General features: G+C 32.6%; 1 protein-coding gene across 1 annotated transcript in view; it reads right to left on the bottom strand.

Moving 5' to 3' along the window:
• ADAMTS19 (ADAM metallopeptidase with thrombospondin type 1 motif 19) overlaps nucleotides 1–22,413 on the bottom strand; it is a 240,139-nt gene that overhangs the window by 135,739 nt on the left and 81,987 nt on the right. The window contains exon 6 of the mRNA XM_025040686.1: nucleotides 12,853–12,896. Within this exon, the coding sequence (XP_024896454.1) occupies nucleotides 12,853–12,896 (44 nt within the window). The remainder of the gene's footprint in view (nucleotides 1–12,852; nucleotides 12,897–22,413) is intronic.

The following is a 22,413-nucleotide window of genomic DNA, read 5'->3' on the forward strand; positions in this document are numbered from 1 at the left end:
AAAAATAACAAATTGGTTTTTTTGTATCATTTTTTCCTTTGTCTTTAATTTTAATCTACCTAGTTATATTATATTTGTGCCCATGTATTTCTTCAGGTATTTCTTGTTTGGAGTTTATTTAGCTTCTTGAATTTGATGGTTTAAATTTTGCAAAAATTGAGAAGTCATATTTCTTCTCTCCTTCCGTGTCCTTCTGAGGTCCATGATTACTACCTGTGATATTTCCCACAAACCCCTGAGACTCTATTCATATTTTTTTCCGAATATTCTTTTTTCTCTGATGCCCAGATTGGATAATTTCTTCTGATCTATCATCATGTTTACTGGCTCTTTTCTCCATAGTAGGTCTACATCCTACTATTCAGTACATACATACATAGAGATTTGTATTTTGTTATTCTTTTCTTATTTCTAATATTTCCATTTGGGTTATCTTTAAACAGTCTATTTATTTGCTGAGGCTTTATATCCTTCCATTCATTTCAAGGATGTTTGCCCTTACTTGTTGGAACATCTTCATAATAGATAGTTTAGTCTTTGTCAGGTAATTCCAAAATTTGTGCTATTTCAGAGTTGGCATCTGTTGAGTGTCCTTTCCCGAGCAAATTAAGATTTTCCTATTTCTTTATAGGCAGTGCAATTTTGGATTGTATCCTGGAATTCTGAATTTATATTACGAGACTGTCAGTCTTAATTAAATCCTATGAAGAATGCTGATACATTTCAATTTTTTAGCACAAAATCACCTAGTTAGATTCAGGATGTAAGTTCCAAAATTCCAAGATTTCTATGGATTTTGGTTTATTAAATTTTCATCATCAATTTTCAAAGCCTTTTCATTGCTATTCAAATCTATTCTATGTTTGTCACCTAGTGATCAGTCTGGAAACTAGGTGGCTCAATAGCTTAATAGCTCATTTCTAAAAGGAATTTTAGGGTCATAGTCACACATGCAAAGCTTGGAGGTGAGCAAAGAAGATGCTAAACAACTTTATGAAGTTACTTTCCCCAGCTTCTCTGTCTCCACTATCTCCCTGGTACCTTCCATATCCCTGGGGGTCTCATTTCAGTCCTGCTTCTAGAAAGTTAGTGCCCCACTCTGCCATGAACTTTTCATTCTCATGTCTGCCTCTAGGTTTGAGGAAAAGGAAGACAGAGACAAAAAGCAATAGAGTTCACCCTGCCCTCTCAGAATAAAAGCTCTGCAGATCAGAGAGGAAGATTCATCTCAGGTTTTTATGACAGCTACTGCTGCCACTGTTGCTGTCCCCATTGCCAATATGACAGGATTTCTTGGCACATGGGACAGGAGAGAATGTAGATAATTTTTTTAAAGCGGGGATCACTCCTACTTTCTCTGAACATTAGGGGACATTCCTGGTCCTTGATCCAAACTAGAGGGATCCCAAGAGTTCTTTCTATACTTGCTCTGATGACCACTTCCAAGTGCATTGAGTCCAGGAGAGAGGGAGTAAAATAATAAGCTCTCTGCTGGTTTTGTGGTACTGCAAATTCTTGTCTTCTTCCCAGTTTGCATGTTACTATTTGCTTTCTAAAATCGTCAAATAGCTGTCCCATTCTCTCACGTTTTATAGCTGCATTCAGTGAAAGAGAAGGATGAAGTGTGTTTACTCCAGCTTCCTTAAACTGGACTCAGATAGCTCCTTCTCTGCAAAAAGACAATAAAAACTAGCATCTTGTAATTTAAAGAAAATTGCCTACGGTGCAAGAGAAGCATCTCAATAATCTCAATATTATTCCTACAGTGCAACAGAAGCATCTCAATAATCTCAATATTCTCTAGAGTTATTACCATTTTCCTTAAGGATCAGAACAGAGAAGACTACCGCAAATGCAAAGCAACAACTGTACCACACCACTAGATTACTTAGGTATTAAAGACATAAATCATTGCAATACCTGAATAAGCTTATAGTTTCTGCATTTTTGGCCATGTAACAATGAAAAATATTCTATACACCATAATAGAACTGACCTTCTAAATATTTGCATTGAAATAATATAGGTTATGACAATATTATTACACACCAATAATTAAACAGAAAGCAAAAATAATTTATAAACTGTCAATTTTCTCTAATACACTTATATAAATGATATAGAAAATGATATAGAAAAAATTTTACTGTGTCAAGACAAAATCGTTTGGTCATAACAAAATTGTGAAAATTTGATGATAGATGATATGCAGATTTAAAAAAAATACGAAGGTTTCTCAATACTTAAGAGATGTGCATCAATATATTTATGCATGGAAGCCATGGCAGCATAATTATGGAGAGAAAGTTGGCTCACAGTAATAGGAAGACAAAGGGGAGAGTTTTTTGAGTCCCCTAGGCAAGAATAACAAAAGGATAGCAAGAAGGGAAAGATTTAAAAATATGTGCAAATAGTTGCATTTTAGTCACTACACTACCTCTAGCACCTAGCATCTAATATGCTTTCAGACACAGAGTAGGTGCTCCAAAGTATTAGAAACAAATTGAATAAATGAACAAAAACAGAGAGGTAAAGATTCAGAGAAGTGAAAAAAATCATCTGAAATGAAAGAACCAATAAATATTGAGGAAGTAGGACAAATAAAGAAGCACAGTTCATATTACCTTCTAAGTATATTTCCAAGCCTTTCAGATATCAGAATTTAGAATATGATGAGAATAATTACCCTTTTTATTCCTGACATATCTGAGACTCAGACCATTAGAATGTACCAATAGCCAATGCTCTTGGCCATCTGGATTAAAGGAAAGCAAGGTTGAGAGAAATGAGGAGAAACCAGCATCCAACACATGCAGCAAAAATGCTCATGTGTTGATTCTTAGTGACTTTAATCATTATTATTGAAGGATTAAATAAAATATCTATATTATAAAAATAACGTTATAGCTTAATACTTCTGAAATAAGTAATCGGTGTATAATTTACAGTTCTGATCAATATGTAAAAGTATGTCTCAAACAAGTTCATTAATGATAGAGTGACCATACAGCTAGTTTGCCTGGGGCAACCCACTTTATGCATTTGTCCAAGCATAATTATTAATTACTTCCTTCAACTTTTCAAAGGGTCTTAGTATGAATTATAGATCATATGATCTCCTTATCAAAAGGTGAACATCACAGGCCTTTTGTTGCAAAGCTACAGTCGTGGCACCCTTGGGTTTTCTTGTTTTCTTTCTTTGGAGGTCCATAGAGTGATGTATTTTCTTATATTCTGAGTTGGTGCCACTCAGTTCCCTCCTTTGACATGCAGTTTTCTCCACCGCTTTCCTTTCTTCCCCACAAGGCAAGTGTTCAGACTCATTTCACTTAAGTGTGCTTTTGTTCATCACCGATGAGACAAAAGAAATATTAAATATGGAGAAATTGCAAAAGACTGTAGAAAAATCCTCCAAAAATCCTTTCACTGTTCTCCTGTCCCATCAGGTGCCATAAGTGGAAATCTCTTTGAATTTCTCCCTTAACTTTTACTCCTTAACAAATATTTTCATTTTTTTTTTTTTACTCTGCTTTCTCAGAGGGCCAGGTACCATACTTTCATCCAAGATGGCCTGCTCTCCTCCAGTATTTAAACCCCAAATCAAAGTATAATAATATGCGTCCTTTAGTCTGAATGTGTCAGTTTCCAACTGCTGCATAACAAATTATAGAAATGAAGTGGCTTAAAGTAACACCCATTTATTATTGCACAGTTTCATAGGTCAGAGTCTGGGACAGCTTATCTAGGTTCTCTGCTTATGATCTAATAAGGCCTAAATCAAGGTGCCATCCAGGCTCAGCTCTTATCTTAAGGCTCTAAAAAGTACCAGCTTCCAAATTCATTTAGGTTGTCAGCATCATTCAGTTCCCTATCTCTGCTTTAAAGGGCTAATAAGGTTAATTCTCAGTATTTTAAGATTAACTGAAGGATTGTAATTACATCTGCAAAATCCCTTCACGGCAGTACCTAGATTAGCGTTAGACTGAATAACCAGGGATAAAAAATCTTAGGGGTGTCATCTTCAGAATTCTGTCAACCACACTGAATATATTCCATTTGCATTTCTGAGCAACTCTTCACAGCAACATATCTCATAAAAAATACAACAACATCTGGTTATTTCATACCTGACCCTAGTTAATGTAAAATTATTCACATATAATGCTGATTCATGCTTCTAATACGTTCGATAATCTCTTTTGCTAAAATGTATGTCCCAAAGTTGTTCTTGAATCTATTACAGAGCTTGGAGTGGAAATGTGAATATAATAAATACCCAACAAATGTACTTGAACTCCCTCAAAGACTTATTTACACTATTGATTCACTTAAAAAAGCAAAATTTATATAGAAAAAAGTTAATTTCATTCTTTGCCTAGTCCAAAAGATTACAAATTTCAAAATACTAAATATTAAACTGACATGGTTTTTCACTAGAAAAAATATAATTTTAACGAAAAGTACATTCAAGCAGAGAGATGATCTCAGTAATTTCTTTAAGCATTTTCACTCTCTGAAATTCTCTGTGTTTTAGGTGCCACAATGCTAGAAGAAATGCCACAACTGCTATTTAATGAAAATTATGCTACTTTTAAAAATTGGCTTGACCTCTTCTTCTCACCCAATAAAAATGATTACTTCTGCTGAAATGTGGTTTGAAGAACGTATTGGTGTTTGGAAAGGGAAGTGTCTGGAGATTCTCACATGCACGGTGTCAACATAAAAGGGTGATTTAAGTATGTTTTAGTCTCAGAATATGTTTCTTTTTGGCAGTTACTTCCCAGGTGGTCTGTATGCCTTTTTGACAATCTGCAAGTACATAAAATCAGAATTCTTCAGAAGCATACTGAAGAATAAACTATCATTTCAACCTGCTTGAAAAGCAGGAGAAGAAAGTTTATTAGTAATATTGATGCATTGAAGTCTTGGCAATGGAATGCAGGCAGGGTCAAAACACGTCCAACTTGAAATCTAGTGGTAAAGGACGCAAAGCCTCTCTCATCAACAAGAATTAGAAAAATATTCATAGCTGCAAACTCATGGGTCAATATGTACCTTTGCCAGATCTAAGTATTTGTCGATTTTCAATACTTAAAGTCTTTAAAAGGTTTCATGAAACACAACACACACGCATGATCACTATCACCATTGATTATCAATCAGTTATGGCAAATTTCTCATAGAATGTTCTACGGAATCCTGGGCTTCCATCGTATCTTTTCAGTGGGCTCTGTAAGGTCAAAACTGTCGACATTTGCACTGATAATGCAAAAGCAATGGTACATAAAATTGCCTGGCACCAAACTTCACTGTCAGTCATTTTATTTTTCACTGGCACTCACTCCCAGAGGGAACATGACAATTCTACTTTAAAATGTTCTACGTGAAACAGGAAAATTGATTAATTGTATTAAATCTGAACCCTGAAGTGTATCCACTTTTTAATATTTTGTGTAACAAAAAGGAAGTATTGATAAAGCATTTCTGCTGCAGACTAAAAGATGATGTTGTGTCTGGGAAAAGTACTGTGAGATCATATGATTTGTGAGCTAAAATAAGTGCATTTCATCAAACAGCATTTGTACTTAGAAGAATGTCTCACGGACAAACACAGTTATTCAGACTTGTGAGTTTGGTTGACTTTTACCCAAAAATGAACAAAAGGAACCTGTTACTCCAAGGAAACCAATTGATGGTATTTTTTTTTTTTACCAATGATAAAATTTGAGAATATTGGAAAACTTGTATCTGTCATTTGAGCTTGATAGCTTCCCAACACTTAAAGACTTTTCTGATGAGATCTATGGTAATATCGACAAATAAGATTTTTTACCATATATTGTATAGTGATTATGGTATCAGTGATAGAAATTTTAAATATTAATATAGTTGAGTTCACCAAGCATTTCCTTTATGATTAGCATTTGGGGTCCATTTTAAGAAATCTGTCTCTACCTTAAAAATATAAAATTATTTTTCTATATTTTCTTTTCTAAACTTAAAAAAATTTAAACCATATCGGATTCATTTTAATTTTTCTCCATGTGAACAATTAATTGTCTTAATATCATGTGCCTCCTTTCCCAGTGTTCTGCCTTATTTATCAATTTCCCAAATATATATAATGCCCTTGTCCTATTTATTACGAATTATATCTTGACATTTGATAGAGTAGATTCCCCCTGCATATTCTTCACCAGCTCCTGGCAATTCTTAGGCCTATGCTCCTACATATAACCTTTGAGTAATCAGCCTATCAATTTTCCTCCAAAACTCCTCTTAGAATTTTTATGGAAATACATCATATCAATAGATCAGTGTAAGAGAAATGGACATTTGTATGATCTTTAGTCTTTTAGACCATGAGCAAAGTTTAGCTTTCACTGAATTATATCTTCTTTATTAAATTGCAGGATAGCTCAATAATTTTCTCCATATGTCTTATGTTTGTTATCAGATGTATTCCAAAGAATTTAATTTGTTTCATATATTTAATAGAATTTTTAAACTAAATGTCTCACTGCCAGTTGCTGGTATATAAAATGCAATTCATTGAATATGATTTGATATCTAACCACCTGACTATCCTGTCGATTTTAATAATTTAATTCCATATTCTCTATGTTTTTTAAAAATGTAGACAATCAAAACATCCACTTTATTTTCAGACCTAAAATTTCTAATGCATTGTTGGATAGAAAGAGTAATAATAAAATCCAATTCTTGTTTCTGATTTTAAAAGGAATGCTTTTAATGCTTTGGGTTTTTTGTTTTTTTTTTTAAGATTCATGTATTTTTTTGTAAATCTCTTTAACTGGGTTAATAAAATCCCTACTTTGTCCCATTTTGTTAGCAGTTTTTACCATCAATTTGTTTTGAATTGTATAAAAGATATTTTCTTTATGTGTTCTGATGATCATATGGTTTTTTATCTTTAATTGAATTACATAGTTACATTTTAAGATTTTCTAATGTAAAACTATCCCTGCATTTCTGGAATAAATCTTGAATAAGATAATCCTCATTTTAAAAATACATTGAGAGATAATATCTGCTAATATTTAATTTAATTTAATCTTTCATTTATTTCCTGAGAAAGAATAGCTTATTTTTTTTCTTTCTTACATTGTCCTCCTTAAGATGTAGTAAGAAATTTACATGGTTTTAATGCACCCTTTTTTATTCTCTAAAATAGTTTGTATAATATTGGAATGGTCTGTTTCTTGGAATTTTAGTAGAAATTATCTGTAAATCATGAGGCTTGGTATTTTCATAGAAAGATTTTTTTTTTTTTTGAAATTTATTAGATTTCTTTTATTGTCAGTGGATGATATAGACCATTTTTTGGTCTAATTGCTCAGCTAGAAATGGTCAACTATAATTAATAGTATTTGTTAGCATAAACCCAGTTTGTTGCTCTTTATATATCATGAAGCAAATTTATATTTTTAAATCTAATCTCAAATTCTTCACCAATTCCTAAAACTAACTATAAAGCCAGGATTGTTGACCCCACAATCTAAAGATTTGAGAGCTCCATGTTTCTTTATTCTTTCTTTATAAGTAATTAGAGGGGGTAATTAGGTATTAGAACATACATGTTCTTGTACAGCTGCTGTAACAAATTATCACAAATTTAGTGGCTTAAAACACACAAATTTACTATCTTAAAATTCTCTACGTTAAAAGTTTGACAAGAGCTCACTAGCTAAAATCAAGTTGTCACACAGCTGTCCATGCCCCCTTCTGAAGGCTCTAGGTGAGAATCCATTTCCTTGCTTTTCCGAAGTTCTAAAGCCAGTGTTACTTGGGGACCCCCTTTCTCCATCTTCAATACCAATACTGACAAGTTGAATCTGTCTCACATCACATCTTTCTGTGCCTTTCTTCAACAATCACATCTCCCTCTGACTCTGAGCTCCTCCACTTTTAAGGACCCTTATTATGAGCTTGGGTACACCAGGTTGGCCCAGGGTAATTTCTCCATTTTATGGTCAGTTGATTGGTAGCCAGAATTTCATCTGCAACCTTCATTTCCCTTTGCTATGTAACCTAACATATTCTCAGGGTCCGGGACCATTATTTGGGAACCATTATTCCACCTCCCACAGGAGGTAAGGCAACTTCGCTAAGTAAATAAATAGTTGCCACTTGCATCCTGAAATATGAGGATACCGTCATACATCATAGTTTATCCAATTAAAATTTTAAAAACTTTGAATTAAACTATGACACAGTTCTAGTAGGCCATTGATTACAAAATAAATCTCAATTTCAGGAATGTTAAAAGGTGAACACACATATGTTTTAGAATTGACATTTTGTTGATTAAAATATTTAATAGCTTTTTTTCTTCCACTATTTATATGACTACCTACCAATCTATCAAACTCTCTACCTAACTAAAACAACAGGAAAAAATGTGATTCGGGGGGTGTTAAAACACCTTTTACTTTTTACCCACTAAATAGCTTTTCATTTTTTATTAAATATATTGGGGTGACATTGGTTAATAAAATTATATAGCTTTCAAGTGTATAATTCAATAATGCATCATCTGTATATTGCATTGTGTGTTTGCCACTCAAAGTCAAATCTCCTTCCATTACCATATATTTGACCCTCCTTTACCCTTTCAAATATAAATTTAATAAATAAACATAACTTATAAACTGAAGCATTCATTTATAATATCTCATAACATTGCTATAGCCCAGTTCATTTTAAATGCACTTATCATCTGCATCAGCAAATGAGCAAAATATCCTATCATTTCAACATTAAAATGCAAGCAAATAAAAGTAATTTCCAAGTTTATATTTGCCATTTCTTTGTATGCTTTAATTTACACAATTTCATTCTATCACTTCATTCAAAGACATTTTTCTCACCTTCAGTGTTCTATTATACAAACACATCGAGTTATAAAGGAAAGCTGACTCTGATTACAGCCAGAAGATCCGAGGCAGAGGCCAGCACCACCGTTTACTGATGCTGGGCAAACTTTTAACCTCTCTGCAGGAAATAACAGGATACCAAGTGAGGATTGAAAAATTAGCTGCATTTGCAAGTGTCAGAGCTTCACAACATTCTGTGAAGTCGATAATATAGCCTCTATTTTAAAGGTGAGGAAACAAACTTCCAAGGTGTTAGGTAATATGCCCACAATTAGCAGCAGAGTGCTAATTTAAATCTAGATGTCTAACTTGAAAATCCATCCTCTGTTCTATTTCAGAGTTTTCTTCATCTATAAAGTAATAATGGGAACAAAACTAGAGAGTTAGATTTACACTGCTTTTAAAATCTAGTCATTCCTATAGGAAATATAGACTATAAGATTGTAATAACTATGTCTGGTGCCAGATGGATACAAGACTGATCACTTTGTAAGATATATCAAAGTCTAACCACTATGTTGTACACTTGAAACTAATGTAATATTGTATGCCAACTATAATTGAAAAATAAAAAAATTTTAAAGATGTTGTATATATACACAATGAAATATTATTCAGCCATGAGGAAGGAGGAAATCCTGCCATTTGCAACAACATGGATGGCCCCTTAGCACATTATACTAAGTGATATAGTCAGACAGAGAAAGATAAGTACTGTATATTACTTATATGTGGAATCCAAAAAAAAAAAAATCAAACAAGTAAAAAAAATACAGAGAGAGAGAATAAAATAGCAATTACCAGAGGATAGGGGGTGAAAGGATAAGACCAATGGTGTTTAAGGGTACAAACTTATAATGAGCCCTAAACAAGCCAGAGAGATCTAATGTACAATAGATTGAATATAGACAATAATATCATACTAAAAAGTATATAATGTGATATTGTTACGATACCCATAGTACAATATATAAATGTATCAAAGTAATACATCGTATACCTTAAATTTACACAGTTATTTGTCAAATTTATCCAATAAAAAATTCTCTTCTCTAATAAATAAATTTTTTAAAATTGGCATTCCTCTCCATTTATAACTCAAGTTAATAATATATATTTAAAGCTTTTACTGCTGTCCTTCCTCTCTCACTATACCTAGCAGGGTAGGGAAAATTGTCATGTTAAAGTTACCATTCAGGCCCATATTATCCAAACTAATAAATGCTGAACTCGCTTTTTTCCTTTCCCCTTCCTCTCTTTCAGAATTTTCATTATAGAATCTGAAATAAAATGGGATGACTTCACATCAGTAATAGATAAAGGAAGAAAGAAGGTACATGTTGACTTAAGAAAAGTACCTGACAAAAATACAACTTGTACTATTACATGAGGAGATTAAAAAATGTGTGTCAATAAATATTTTATTGATTTAAGCCCTAAAACTCTTTTGATTTGTTAGAGATTAAAACTGTTAAGATGATCAATAAGCTATACATTTTTGTTTAATTCTTGAAACTAGTCACAGACCAAGTTGACAGTACCCTTTTAATAACAGTGGAAATTATTAATATCGTCTCATATTCTTTTCTTATAAATGCATATATGAGTGTCAGGGAAGATTTATGCCTTAGGCTACAAATTACAGAATTAAATATCATAAATTTGGCTTAAAAATAAGGATATTTATTGGCTTACTCATTCTAAAGCCAAAAGGTTAGACTGGGCCCAAGGTTGAAGAACCAGTGATTCAACAGAGTCATCAGAGAAAAAGGCACCTTTCCCTCTTTCTATCCTGCTGTGTTTGAGCTCAGATCATAGTGATCAAGGTTGCATCCTTCCTTGTTCACATCCAGTGGGGAGCTATATGAACAAGTTTCAAACGTGAAAAATGTTTCTTTCTTCAGCTTAATGAGGCAAGCATAGGTGACGGGCCCAACCATGCAGTCCCATTTGCTGACTGGGTTAGGCAGAGGTCCTGAAACGGTCCCCTGGATAGGCCTAGACTAATCATGACAGTGGCTAGAGGACTGTCCCCACTGACATGGCACTGTGGCTGCACCATGGTGATAAATGAAGGCTGGGGTGGCACCTGCAATACTTATTTCTCACAGATGTCTTTATAAACCCTGTCAACATACATGTCTTTAGGCATAAGAATGGTTAAGGTAACAAGGAGATTTTTTGTGGGGGCAGGGATTGGATGAAGAGATTACTCTTCTGACTCACTTGTTCAGGCTTTCATTTTCTTTCTTCTGAAGAAATATTTCAGATTTTTATCCTGCTCAAGATTAAATAAGAGGAAAGATCCTTCTCTCATATTTGGTCTGAGAAAAAGAACTGCCCTAAGATACAGAGAGGAAAACTAGGATTTAGTGATGCCAGAGAGGACCCCGAGAATCTAAGAACTCAGAAATCCAGAGAGATCTCAGGAAGGGCACTGGATTTCCCACACCCTGTGCTGCGATATACTCTTAATGGGCAGGACCAATAGAGCGGGGCCGACTATATCACTTTCCTGCCAAAAAGACCAAGGTCTTTCATTATTCAAATGAAGGTGCTTTAAACCGGAAAATAAGTTTCATAGATAATATGTATCACAAATATAATGCTATTTTCAATGAGCAGTTTTGACAAGACATGAAACATTGATTCGCCTCACATTAGTATTTGCTTCCTGAGTCCACAGGCCCACTCTACAAAAAGGCACAATTATGAAGACCCGCTTAAGTGGCTGATTTCTCTCAGGTGCTCCAATGAGCAAGAAGTTGATCTGTCTATATTAAAGAGGCTTTACAGGCAACACGGCTGTTTAAGAGGAGAAGGTCATTATTTTGAAACAAGCTTTATTGGTAATTGAAAGCTTCCATGCTTAGGTATTAAAACCATATCAAGATTTAATTTCTAGAGATTCAGGCAAGAAGAGAAGAAAACTGCAGACAGCAGGTAAGTGAGTTAACATTACAAAGATCATCCCTAAATCAGGTCAGCTTTCCTTAGGTGTCCAGCTCTTTTTATGCTTAAAGTCCCTTCTAAACCAAACATTCCTTTGATTCCAATATCGTCTGCTTTGTTCTGTTCGATTTTCTCTTTATTACCTCAGATTTTAATCATCTGAGGAAGCTGATGAGAACTTAAGTTAATAGAACTAGTTAGATTATTTTTTTAAATATCTATAACCCTTTATTCTGTTTTTACCTTTTTTTTACTGTTCATCTTACAAAGAACAAATGAACCCCACATGTCAAAACCAGATTGACTCTTAAATATGCCTTACCAATAGTATTTTATTAGATACAGCTATATGATTTTAAATTATATATATATATAGCTATATAGTTTATATCTATATATAGTTCTAAATGTATTTGGATAGGCAAATTTATATAATGAATTTATATTAGCATATATGTAGTCATTCTCTCAAAATTAAGAATTAAGGTTTAATGAATACTATTGGCTATATGGTTATACTATAGGGGTTTTAGATATCCAGGACAAAATATAGAAAATATGCTACTTTATGTACAGAAAATCATCATTAGTCATGCAAATTAGATGAACTTTCTTTGACTGGAAAGAACTTCAAGCATATATAACTTTAAAACAAATCTGTTAGCCTTAAAAAGGTCAATTATACTGTCATTAATATATTTTTCCTTGGTTTATCAATAATAATAGAATTTTATTGAACTCATGCGTATACCTCTGGGAAAATAACAAAAAAGAATTCATGATATTCTTAAAGCGTTGTTTAAAATTTTCTGCAAAATATAGTGCATACATGTCTTTAAGCTGTTTTATTAATAACTGGTGTTGAAAAATGATTAAACATATAGGTTGAAAATATATATCTCTGACAATCTAAAATATTCCATAATTTCCTATATTTAAACAAATGATGTGTTTAGTGTCCCCAGAACTCTTCAAATGTGTAAAAATTTTGATGTGCACTTACCAACAGTATCACATGGTTCATCTTTGTGGACACAGAAATCTTTCCTAGAAAAAAAATAGAAAATTAAAGTAAAGATAAACTTTTTCACAAATAATAGAGAGTATGTGACTCATTTTTAATAGTTTTATGAATAATTGAACCACAACCTTAATCTACCTCCAAGAATTTAATAAAACTAAAAATTAGATTAACTAATATTTAGTTCTAAGAAACAGAAGAATAATTAAATTTTTATGATACATTTTTACCTTATATAATCCTGAAACATGTCCTATTTCACGGGCAATATTTCAAAAATAAAATTCCATCTCATTTGAATTTTACAGGATTTCAGTTTTCATTACCAGAAAAATGGTATCTAGTGTTAGGATATGGCTTTCTGTTTGCAAAATATTGTAGGATCTCTACTTCACATGATACAGAATTAATTTCCCGATTGAAGATTTAAAGGTAAGAAATAAAATTTAAAACAGTACTTTAAATCATAAAATTGGCAACATTTTTAAAAGAATGATAATAACCATTTTCATTAGGGCATGAAGAAAGTAGTGTTTTTACATAGGTGGGATCTAACCATAAATAATATTCCGTAATTTGCTCTTTATTTGACTGCCATATCTTCAAGAGCATTCTCTAACATGTTATGAATTTCAGAGGCAAACTATATGAAAGCAAAACTTTTTATCTACCTTTTACTACCTAGGTGACCTTAGACAACTTAAGCTCTTGTGCTTCAGTCACCTCATCTACAAAATAGGGGTAATAATGAGATCTATTTACCACATAGGTTTATTGTATAGGTTAGATGATTTAAAAATATAAAACATTTAAAATATAGGTTTCATAGGTGGGTTGAATGAGTTAACACACACAGAACATTTAAAACAATGCCAGGCACATAGTAAGCTCTCAAAAGTTAGCTGATGTATTTGTTGTTTGTTGTTGTTGCTGCTATTCCTGTACCATAATTTAAGCTTTTTTTCCCTATTGATTTCCTATAGATGAGCATTTAGGTTCTATAGAAATTTACTATTACCACAATACCACAGTACCACAATACCACAGTTAGTCTTTGTATGTATGCGAGGGAGAAACGAAAAAAAAAATCCTTTTTAAAAAACTTGCCTTCTCTGTTATAGCCATCTGAATGCCACTCCTAAATAAAAAATAACTTTTAAAAATTAAGTGCAACGCTCCTGTCAATTTCACCAATGACATCTACATTGATATTTACAATGGTTAATTTTCAATTCACATCTTGCCGGGCTCATCAGCAGTATTCCTGATTTAATATCTATGCACTGTTTTGTAATGTTCCACGCATGTTTAAAATGTATATTCTCTAATTGTTTGGATCTAGTTATAACAAGCTCTGATACACATTTGCTCAAAAGAAAGAATTTTTGAACTTGTTTTTACATCTGTTTCTGAGGTAGAGTTGTTAAAATTCTATATGATTATAATGTGTTAATGTTTCCTTATGTTTCTGCTAATTTCTGTTTTGTTTATGTTGAAGATAAGTTATCACTAAATTTTTGTAATTTATTTTGAATTTTTGTTTTTAGTATTGTGTAAACACCCTACTTATCCCTTTTAATGTTTTCCTTGTTAAAGTCTATTGTGTCTGATGTTAACAAATATTAATATATTAATAATACATTAATATTTGCTTAGCATATCTTTTTTTCTGTTTTACTTTCAACTTTCTTTTTCTCTATTTTACATAGCATATGGTTAAACTGTAAAACCTAGTTACATAAATCTTTATAAGTGAATTTAATGTTTTATTATGGATATACTTGGATTCTCTATTACTTATGATTTTATTTACCAAGTTATTTATCTTCATTCTTTTCTTCTTTGTTTTTCTCCTTCTTCCTTTCTAGTTTTATCTTCTTTCTCTTTTTTTTTTTTTTTTGGTTACTGTTTTAAAAAGTAATTTAGACTGTGTTCAATTTATGGTTTCTTTTACATTTTAAAGTACACTGTGTTACTTTCCTATTGCTGCTGTAACAAATCCACAAGTTTAGTGTCTTAATATGAAATTTAAGTCAGGAATCTGAAAAGGAGTTCAATGGGCTAAAATCGAGGTGTCAGTAGCACTGTGTTCTTTCTGGAAGCTCTAGGTGAGAATTCGTTCTCTTGCCTTTTCCAGTTTCTAGAGTCTGCCTGAATTTCGTGACTCATGGTACCTTTCCATCTTCAAAGCCAGCAATTGCAGAGCTTTGATCCATTTCCATCATTTTCCGACTCTTGCCTCTGTTTTCCTTACACTGAGTGATTACATTTAGCTTCTCCCTCTCAAAACCTTAAGATAATCACATCTGCAAAGTTCCTGTTGCCATATAAGATAACTTAGTCACAGGGTCTGCGGATTAGAACATGGACATTATTATTCTGTCTCCTACATTCATTTGAAATGTCTAAAGTTAAAAATTATCTTCAATCTCCTCCTGAAAAAGGCAAGGACATCAAAGGATTTTAATCCAATCTCTTCCTTCAATTTTTCATGTTATTTTTTATCTGACATTATAATTCCATCTCAATTTTCAAAATTTCAAGTTAGACAGTTTTTTCTAAACCATTAGTGTTTATTTAGATTTGCCTATATATTTAACGATTAGAAGTCTGCGACCACTTTGCCCTTCTTTCATGCATTTGGTTTCTAGTTAATTTTTTTATTGACACATAATTGGTATACAATGTGGTCTGGTTAATTTCAAGATTTCTTTTTGTCTTTGTAGTTCTGCAGTCCCACCAAGATATGTCGAGGTACTGATTTCATTTTTATTTATCCTCTTTGGTACTCAGTATGTTTTTCAATTTGAAGATCCGTGAATACAAAAATTCTTACCATTCCTCTCACATTCTTTCTACTCTCTTCTCCTGAACTCCTTTGAGTGAATCTTTGTTCTTCTCATTTTGACGTCTGTAATTCTCAAGCATCCTTTTATCTTTCCATCTCTTAATCATTCTATGCAGCCTTCTGGGAGAATCCCTCAGATCATCTAATTCACTAGTGCTCTTTTCAGCTTCGACTCAGAAACTGAGATTTTAAGTATAAATACATTTCTTTTATAGATGTTTTATTTTCCTTAATTTTCAAATCAACCATTTTTTTAAAACACTTTATTTTCATATTTTGATTGTTTTTGTGTTTTAAATCATGCAAACATACATTAATAATCCCTGTCAGCTCTTTAAATTATTCTTTAATTGTGACTTGGCTTTTGTAATGGAAGATGGTATCATTTTGTGATTTGGAATTCTATTGTAAACTCATTATTTGTACTTTATTTGTGGTTGTCTTATGTGGTGTAAGTTGAAAGAGGGCTTCTTCTGAGCAGTTTTGACTGGCAAGGGTGTGGGTAATCCCCAAAATGCAGTAGACACAATGCAGTATTATGATGTGCTGCCTACTGATTGCTGTGTATTTCCAAACAATAGGAACAGTACAGCATGTTTTCATTAATTTGTAAAAATTTTAATGTCTTTCTCAAATATGCTATTATTTCTTATTTTTGTAAATCTATAAATTAGTTAATCTATCCTGGATAATTGAAAGTTGACTATTAAGTTGGTACATTAATCTTCACTCTACACAAAATCTCTTATATATGGAAGATATAAACCTAACAATATTACTTGCATATGCCTTAAAGATCTACTGTTCCAACTGAAGGAATGTTGCAAAGTAGATTAATTTTTAATTGTTAAAAAGCAAATAGCAAAGAAAAAGAAATTTTAATAAACTAAATAATCAGATTGTCCATCAAGAGTCTTAATATTTACGCCTTTTTCTGTAAAAAGTAATCTTTCTGAAAATACATGCCAAAGTTAGAAAGACGACTCTAGATAAATAAGGGAAGACACACTAGAATTTTATCCCATATGAGGTGACCACTGAAACTCCCCTACCCTAAGTTACACTAGTGGACAACATCTCCTTCAATATTCAAGTTACAAAACTGAAACCCTTATAAATCTGGGCAAAACAAGACTGCTCAATTAGAATACTTGTTCCCAGGGCTGTAATCAAAAGTTTTTAAAAGGCTGGGCAGCCACTGAGGCAAACCCTGACCATGCCCAACCCCTAGCATCTTTCTCCTCTAGAAAGCCACCTTTGAACACATCGTATTTTCTGGTTACCAGCTTCTAATCACAGAATTCCCCCCGCCCCTACTTGGCTCAAACCTATTTTTCAGAGAATCTAAAGTGGATGATATAGAATGAGAATGTAAATGTCCCTGGATCATCCAAACCCAGTGGTTGAGATTTCCAGAGTTTCCTTCTTCACTGTCTTTTTATTTTTGACCATCCCCACCCACTCCCGCCTTCCCTGTCTTTCTTGATGTCTGGTCCTTCAGTTCTTCCTTTGATTCTAAGTACTACACAGAATCTTCTCCAGCTGTCAAGAGAAATCCAGAAAGACAACTCTTTTGGCATTCAACTGGGGCAAAGTCAGTCTCTGTGGTACAAAACCAACACCAAATGCCATAGGAAAATATATCCCCCCATGTTGTAACATATTCAGTGTCTGAATATAATTATGGGTAAAGAAGAATGGAAAGGGTCTGCTGACAGTTTTGTGGGTTTTTTTGTTTTTGTTTTTGTTTTTTGTTTTTTGAACAAGTAAATGACCAGATACGTTTAGCCTTTTTCTGCATCAGAAGTTACAGAAATCAAATTTACCACAGGGACACCATACCTAGTTGTACAGGTTGTGTACTGTTTAATTCCTGGGGTATATTTACATATACGACAATGTAAATGGCTCCCTCTGCTGTTGTGTAGTGAATGGCCTACCTACAGAATTGGAGTGCCTCTCATATGCCGAGCACTGGATAAGAAGAAGAATACAAAGGTAAATAAATAAGCTTCTACTCTGAAGGCAAAGGAGAGAATGAACACAATCACTTCTGTAATGTGATAAAGGCCCAAGATCAGAGAGGAAGAGGCCTGGGGATTGTATTAAATAATGGATAGTTCTATTTTGCAATTGCCTTTGCCAGCAAATGGAGAGAGAAACACCCAAAACAGATGATATCGAATGATATGGCAATGCAGAAAATTAAAGAACCACATAAAATTAAATCTTCACCTTAGGGCCAAGAATCACTGAGTGTAAAGTATATTCAGATGTAGGGGGAAAGGGATTTTATGTGCTTTTTCTAAACATACAATATAATATATCATATCAATGCATGAGGCTGCAACATTACAATTTGATTTACATAATGTGAAACAAGGGACTTCATCTGTAACTAAACAACATGGTAAAACTATGACAAATGCACTGCTTATTGTCAAGGGCACTTAGAATCCTTCACACAGCCAATTTCTGTTCACTTAGCAAACAAATGAATAAAGCACATTATTTCAAAAACACAAGGTCTTTTATACAAAGGCAGTAGAAGTTCCTCTCAGTGCAATTGAAGAATAAATTGTCAGCAGTGTTTCAAAACCTCAGATCACACTATAATTCTTAATCTTCAACTTCTTTCCAGAGGACCAAAATAACATATTCTTAATTTCATAATATTTGAAGATTTATTAGGGGGTTAGGGGGTTTGTTTGCCTAGACCTGTGATCGTGTGGATTCAAATTCTCTCATTTTTGGCTCACGCTGCCTCAGTGCGCCTGAAGTCTGCATCATAGAGTTTCATTATGTGAGTTTATGGAAATGATACCGTTAGACTTTGGCAACTGGGAAGGCCAATAAATTTTGCTTAAGTTCTGATTTATAGTGAAAAAAATGAAATGTAGCCTTTAATTTCCAAGAATGAAGATGCATCTGAGAATAAGTCTCATTGTAGAGTTTTATAGTGCCTTGGGATATACCTATAAATGACTCATTCAAATATTATTCTATGATTTGTATTAAATTAATATATTCCTGCCATTTCTATATTTTATTAAATTTTCTATCTTACTTGCCAATGGTATTAGTTTAAAACTAACTTTCAGAAGTACCGTACATAAATCAAAATCATTTCGGTAAATAGGAAAGGAAAAACTATCATCAATAAAATTAAATTCGAGATTAAAGAGTGTTTTCAAGAGACACAGACTTATGTTTTCTCTATGATTTTAAAGAAAAATGTGAAAAATACACTAAGAAATCACAGAGTTGATAGTTGGGATATGATGTTTTGTGTTTTTGTTACTATGAGCCCACAAACATTAGGTCATCTTTAAACTATTCATTTCATTTTTTCACACAGGACAATTTAACAAATATATTACTGCAGATTGGTTTGGATTTGCACAAACATTATTCATTTTAGCTGAAATCAAAATTAATAGCTGAGCTAAAATTTCTTCCTACTAATGTGCTCACAACATTTAATAATTAAGATGAGCATTCACTAGAATTTAGGCCGGTTATGAGTTTAGCTTGTCAAATATGAATAAGAACATGAAATCTATAGAGATTAAAATTTTTATTTTATTTCCACTACTTGCTTGCAAAGCTAAAGATCTGATCTTCTTTACGTTTATACTAAGAACAACAAAAAAAAGGGATTCTTATTTAATTACTCAAACTATTCATTTAGATTTTCCTGATCAAGTGGCACCAGGTCACTTAGCAATAAAATGTTCCCTTAAGCGGGCTGATTTTCACTGCGCTGAAAACAGTGACCCTCCTCATAAACCTTAGCTCCATAGGTGAGTGAAAGGAGAATTATTGGTCAGTATCTATCAATATCAATATTTTATATGTGTATAGCCTTTGATAGATTTTTTTTTCTTCTTTTCAACTACAGAGTTTTATTCCATTGCTTACCAAAAATAAACAAGCAAACAGAAAACAGAAGCAATCTAGTAAGTCCTATTCTAAGTCCTAGTTATCAGGATACAAAAATTGAAGTCAATATTTCCGCTAAAGCATTGAGGAAGTATATAAACATCTTTTTTCTTCCATGAAACATGAAGTGGCTTAGCAAAACTATAATAAATTTTACCCCTAAAGAAAGACTTTTCCATTAGGTTTTGAGAAGTCCCATTTAGACAGTGAAGCTTTGTTTTTCTATCCATAACTAAAAGATAGGCCTTATCTTGTCTTATCTTTGAAAAATATAATTTGGGTATACAGAGTACATATTTAGTCCTGTAGTTGTAGTTCAAGTTTTGAAAATCTGAGGATGAATAATTATTTTATTAATTGACCTGATACAGTGGATTGAAATTATAAAATAAAGGTTATTGTGTGTTTTACTGGAGAATATTATCTAGAATAGTCTCGCGAATCCTATATATTATTACCTTCAGTTCATTCCCTTAATATAGTATCCTAGCCTATGGCTAAGTATGCAATTTGATTGCATTTTATGAGCATTTGACAATAAGGAAGAAGATATTTCTAAACACAGGAGCAAGTACTATTTAATCACCCTAAATAAATATGTTTATAACCATATAAAGACATTTATACATTTTTCTCAAAATGTGAAAAATCAGAAAGTTACACAAATATGGAGTAGTTATTTAAATTAGGATACTTATATGCAATAAAATAATATGTCTGCTCCTCCCTCCAAATGATACAAACCATTATGAGTGAATCAGTTTCCTATTGCTATAACGAATTACCACAAACTTAGTGACTTAAAACAACAGATGTATTATCTTAGTTCCAGAGGTCTGAAAGCAGATATAGATCTTGCTGGGTTAAAACCAAGGTGTCTTCAGGGTTGCATTCCTCCTAAACCTCTAAGGTAAAATTTGCTTGCTTGCCTTGTCCAGCTTCTAGAGACAGCCTGCACTCTTTGGCTCGTGGCCCCTTCCTACATCTTCAAAGCCAACAGCAAAACCTCTTCCAGCCTCTCTGACTCTGACCTTCTGCTCCATTTTCCACCTTTTAGGATTCCTATGATTACACTGGACCCATCCAGGTAATCTGGGATAATCTCCCCATCTCAACATCCTTTATCATATCTGCAAAGTTGTGTTTTTGTTTATTTTTGTTTTTTTGCCACATAAGAGAACATAATCACAGGTTCTGGAGATTAGGGTGTGGACATCTTTGAGGCAAATTATTCTACCTTCCACAATGAATGACATGAAAAGACTTGGAGGACACAGTGTAAAGTAAAAAAGAAAAAGAAAAACAAATAGAGAAAACTGTATATAACATGAAATGATGTTCTTTAGAATATATACCAACTGAACTTTGGTTACCTTCGGCAACTCGTACCCTGAGAATATGTTCGTGCATTAGTTGGCGGGGGCCGGAGAGGCCGCGAAGAGAGTTATGCTATAGAGTTTCCTAAAGAAGTATTTAAAAATATGGTAATGTTTGAAATAGATTTTTAAGGGAAAATATGTTATTACAAAACAGTATATAAAATGGGGGCTTTGACTTCATGGATAACATTCTGTGTTTTAAATAGAGAGGTGGACAGGCAGTTGCTAATTTTATTATTCTTTATATTTTCTTAACCTATGAAATACATAACACAACTCTTTAAAGGAAATACCTGTGTTACATTGCTATTGAATGCTAGCAACAGGGAGGAAGGGAGGTAATGTTGAAGAGTAGTTAGTTAAAAGCATGGCTTTTAAAGCTCTGTAACAGAAGAAAAAAAAATCGATGCAGGAGATTCTTTTTTCAGAGATTTGAAGAGAAAAATGGCAATAGAAATGAAGAATGGAATTCATGTCACACTATTGGTGGAGCAAAACAAAATTTGCATGTAGAGTATGATCCCAATATTATAAATACATGTATTTAGTTACACAAATACATAGGATATAAAACTGTAGAAATACACTTAAAATTGTTACTTATAATTAGTCCTATAAGTCCTAAATGTTACCTATGAGTAGTGGAATTATAGGCTAATATCTTATCTTTATCTTTGTATTTCTCAAATTTCTATAGTAAATGTATTATATTTTTAATAGGGGAAAAAGATGAATTATTCATCAAATTATGATTAGCATCCTCTTTAGTCTCAGAAGCATTAGTTCCAAAATCTATAACTATTAGGAGAAGGAAGACAAAGTTTATCAATCGAGAAATAAATACATAAAAACCACTCAAACCACTATGGTTAATGCATTCTGGAAATTTAATTTCTCTGTATCAGAGTGGTGGTTAATACAGGTTAGAGGTTCAAATTAACCACATACAATAACTTATGTGATCATAAATAATACTATGGATTGTATATGGTGCTATAAATTCTTTTTCAGAAATATAATATTTAGTACTAAATAAAATAAAATATATTTAAGAAACTTGTCATGTAAAATTATTATAAAATATAACATAAAAAAATAAGGAAGATATGTTCCCTGGTAATTCTAATCATCTTCATTAATAGCAATATTTGCTACTCTATTATTTTTACAAAAGCAATTCATTAAAAATGTTTTGGTAGAGTTAAGTAAACATTAATATTTGTTAATCTTATTCGAATTAAAAAATGCTTAAAGTCATAAACAAGATAAATTTTAGTATAAGCTGATTTCTTAGTGGACCGCAAAACTACAGCGATTTATAATGGCCTGTACATTTAATTACAGGATCTTTCCAAATCTACGCTGTCACTTTGA

Source organism: Pteropus alecto, unplaced genomic scaffold (genome assembly GCF_000325575.1).
Source record: "Pteropus alecto unplaced genomic scaffold, ASM32557v1 scaffold78, whole genome shotgun sequence".
NCBI lineage: Eukaryota > Metazoa > Chordata > Mammalia > Chiroptera > Pteropodidae > Pteropus > Pteropus alecto.